At 54.4% G+C, this 3,663-nt stretch overlaps 1 protein-coding gene across 1 annotated transcript in view; it reads left to right on the top strand.

Moving 5' to 3' along the window:
* Nucleotides 1–3,663, top strand: part of ARMC5 (armadillo repeat containing 5) — a 6,676-nt gene that overhangs the window by 673 nt on the left and 2,340 nt on the right. Inside the window, exons 2-5 of the mRNA XM_005882110.2 lie at nt 6–157; nt 1,704–1,811; nt 1,906–2,692; nt 3,556–3,660. Of these exons, the coding sequence (XP_005882172.1) occupies nt 6–157; nt 1,704–1,811; nt 1,906–2,692; nt 3,556–3,660 (1,152 nt within the window). The remainder of the gene's footprint in view (nt 1–5; nt 158–1,703; nt 1,812–1,905; nt 2,693–3,555; nt 3,661–3,663) is intronic.

Here is a 3,663-nt window from a genome sequence, read left to right on the forward strand (position 1 = left end):
CCTGGCCCCGCCCCCTCCTCTGCGTCCTTGTCGACGTCCTCGCCGCCTGCGCGCCTGCGCAAGACCCTGGACTTGGCGCTTAGCATCCTAGCCGACTGCTGTACGGAAGGGGCGTGCCGGACTGAAGTGCGCAGACTCGGAGGCATTCTGTCTTTGGGTAAGTGCTCCGCCCCCACGTCCTAGAAGGCTTCCAGGCACTCCCCCTGCTTGTCCGGCCTTTGGCGGCGTCTGGAGTTCTTTGTGTTGTATCCTGGAAGAACGTGCGTCATGACAGCGCGATGCCCACACTGCTCAAGCTTTCACGCCTCGTTAGGTTACAGATTATACTCGAGCCCTCTCAGATCAATAATTACAGCCATGTCTCCCTCGCATCTGGGCTGGTGAGGCTAAAGGGATTATTTGGTGACTTTTAGATGATTTTTACCCTGCATTTATGAGATTCATGGCAGATAGTGTCTCCTGAACGTCCGGCCCTGTGCAGGGCTGTCATTTGATGAGGTAGAGCTCAGAAGATGCAGTGGTCAGGAAAGTGGGCTCTGCAGTCAGCCAGACCCCTAGAGGCTAGGATTCCTTGTTGCACAATGGGATAGTAATAGCTACCTCGCATAACTGGAGATGGGAGAAAATGAAACAGATATAGAACACAGATACTCTAAACATGAATTGGGTGCTTCGAGCTAACAACAGGCAGTTAACAAATCCTAACAAGACAGCAAGCTTTTCTGTTTCCCAGCTAAGTTGGCGCCCCCTAGTGGCAACGTTGTAAATACAGTTTACTTAGTAGCCTGTATGAAATTTTACGGGTTAAAAAAGTGTTTTATTGATTTCAAGAGAGATAGAAATATCAATGATGAGAGAGAATCATCGATCAGTTGCCTCCTACATGCCCCCTACTGGGGCTTGAGCCCGCAACCCCGGGCATGTGCCGTGACAGGAAATTGAACAACCATTGATTAACACCGGCCAGGCAATATTATGCCAATTTTGACAAAGTCTTAAAATTTTGGGGTAATGAAACATCAATATATTTTAAATGTGCATAAAATGCATCTGGACCAAAATATGTTTGACAGGAGGTCTGGCACATTAATTAGTCTTCAATAAATTAAATATGTTATTATTAGTATATAACCCCCATCATTCAGTCACTATTCTGCCTTTTAAATATCTGCTGAATCCATCCACTTCTCTCCCTCTTCCATCGTGTGCCCAGAGCCCTGTGCCCATGTCCTGGGCTGTGCTGGTAACTGATTTGGTTTAAGCCGCTGTCCTTTCTCACCTGGACTATTGCACCAACTTCCTTGATGCTTCCCCTGCCTTATTCTCCCCCCTCCCTCCTATGATCCATTCTCTCTCCTGGCTGCCAGATTCTATCACACCATTCCCGTTCTTAAAGCCTGATGTGGCTCCCAGTGCCCTCACATTCAAACCCTGATTCTTTGGCCTGGCATTCAAGCCTTTCATGAGGTCATGGCAGACACTGGGTCTCCCCTCCGGACCCTTGCAAAGGCTGGTTTCAAACCTGAAATACCCTGTTACAGCCCCATCCATTATCCTACTAAATCCCTACCTATTTAACCTTCTAAACCCCATGTTAGTTTCTCCTGGAGGTCTTTCCTGACCCTCTCAGATCACATTCTTGAGGCAGTTAATGAGAGAGACAAGAAGGGATAGAACCCGCAAGAGGACAAATTCTCTTGCAGTGACTATTCTTCAGTGTGTGAAGACAGACAGCATCCAGAACCGAGCAGCCCGTGCTCTGGGCAACTTAGCCATGGAAGCTGAGAGCTGTGCGGACATTCATTCTGCTGGTGAGAAGGCTGTGAGGGTGGCGTTAGCTTGGGGTGGGACAGGGGCTTGGGTTTCTGTCTTTGCTCATTCCCTGTCCTCCTCTTCCCTCTCCAGGTGCTGTTCCCCTCCTCATTGAGAGCCTGACGGCCTACCAGGACTCACCTTGCTTGCAGAGCGTGATTCGCGCCCTCCGCAACCTGGCGGACTCCCCCCAGCACCGCCTGGCCCTGGCACAGCAGGGAGCAGTGCGCCCACTGGCTGAGCTTCTGGCTGCTGCCCCAGACCCTGCGCTGACCTTGGCCCTAGTCCGTGCCCTCCTAGAGCTGAGTCGAGGCTGCTCCCGTGCCTGTGCTGAGCAGCTAAGTCTGGGTGGAGGACTAGGCCCACTGGTCAGTCTAGCCTCCCATCCCAAAAGGACAGTCCGCGAGTCAGCTATCCTGATCCTTGCCAACCTGTGTGCCCAGGACCTGGTACGGCCTGCCCTGGGCAATGCTGGTGGTGTGGAGGTGCTGCTGGGTGAGCTCCAGCAACGCCGAGGTCCCAGTGGGGCTGGCCCAGCCTCCCAGCAGCCCCTGGTGCGGGCTGTGTGCCTACTTTGCCGGGAGGCCATCAACCGAGCCCGGCTGCGGGATGCTGGTGGTTTGGAGCTGCTGATGGGACTCTTGCGGGATCCTCATGCCAGCGCCTGGCACCCTCGTGTCGTGGCTGCCCTTGTGGGCTTCCTCTATGATACAGGGGCCCTGGGCCGGCTGCAGGCTCTGGGGCTTGTACCTCTCTTGGCCGGGCAGCTGTGTGGCGAGCTTGGTGATGAGGAAGAAGAGGGAAAAGAAGCTGCTTCCTGGGACTTTCCTGAGGAGCGGACCCCTGAGCGGGTAGAAGCCGGAAGCTTCCGAAGCCTCAGGTGAGCCCCTCCCTGAGCTTTGGGATGGGGTTTGTGTCTGCTCTGGCTCTCTCACCACCCTCACCCCCTCTGTCTCAGTAAGACTTTTATTCACTCCTGATCCCTTGTTTTCCCCAGAGATGACCACTTTCTAGTGCCCATTAAATGCACCTTCTTGCTCCTGCGCCCCCCTTGACCTTGGCTCCACCCCAGGACCTCTGAACTCTGGGGTCCAGAGAGGTCCCCTGGAAGGTGGAAGGCGCTCTGGTTGTGATGGGGTGCTCTGGAGCCCACGTTCTTATGTTGGTGCCACCAGTTATCACGGGAAAGTTAACTTCTTTGCATGAAAAATGGAGGATAGTAGGCATGCCTTCCCCATGCAGTTGTGAAGGATAAGTGAGGGTACTGTGCAGCTGTCAGCTGTCTTGTGAACTCTCTGACTTCATCCCCTATGCCTCCCCCTGTGTCCACTCCACTCTTGCACACTGGCCTCCTGGCTGGTTCCTCCTCGTGACCGGCAGGACTCTCGGGGCCTCTTTGGCTGCGGTTCTGTCGGCCTCGAGCGCTCTTCCTCCTGGACTCCTTGATCAGGTCTCACCTTCTCAGTGGGGGCTACCATCACCCCTGGTTTTCAGTGTCAACTTTTCCCTCCCTCGGCTCTTTTCTCTTCCTTTCATCTGTATGCAGCGCTTCTCAAACTCCACACCTAAAACGGGGCTTGGCACAGACAGGCAGCCATCATTGCTGAATGATTTGGGGTTTTCCCTCGCTTCCTCCCCTATCTCCTCTCTGGCCACCTCCTCTTCCGGGCTTCTGTCACCTCCTTTTGGACCTGCTCCCTCCCCTTGGCTCTGAGTTCAGTCTCCTCTTTCTCTCCTCCGCAGGTCGTGGCTAATATCTGAGGGCTACGCCGCAGGCCCGGAAGACATCTCTCCGGACCGGTCTCCAGAGCGCTGTCCACGGCCTCCTCCACCGCCTGCGCCCCCTGAGCA

The sequence above is a fragment of the Myotis brandtii genome, unplaced genomic scaffold, assembly GCF_000412655.1.
Source record: "Myotis brandtii unplaced genomic scaffold, ASM41265v1 scaffold698, whole genome shotgun sequence".
In the NCBI taxonomy this organism is placed as follows: Eukaryota; Metazoa; Chordata; class Mammalia; order Chiroptera; family Vespertilionidae; genus Myotis; species Myotis brandtii.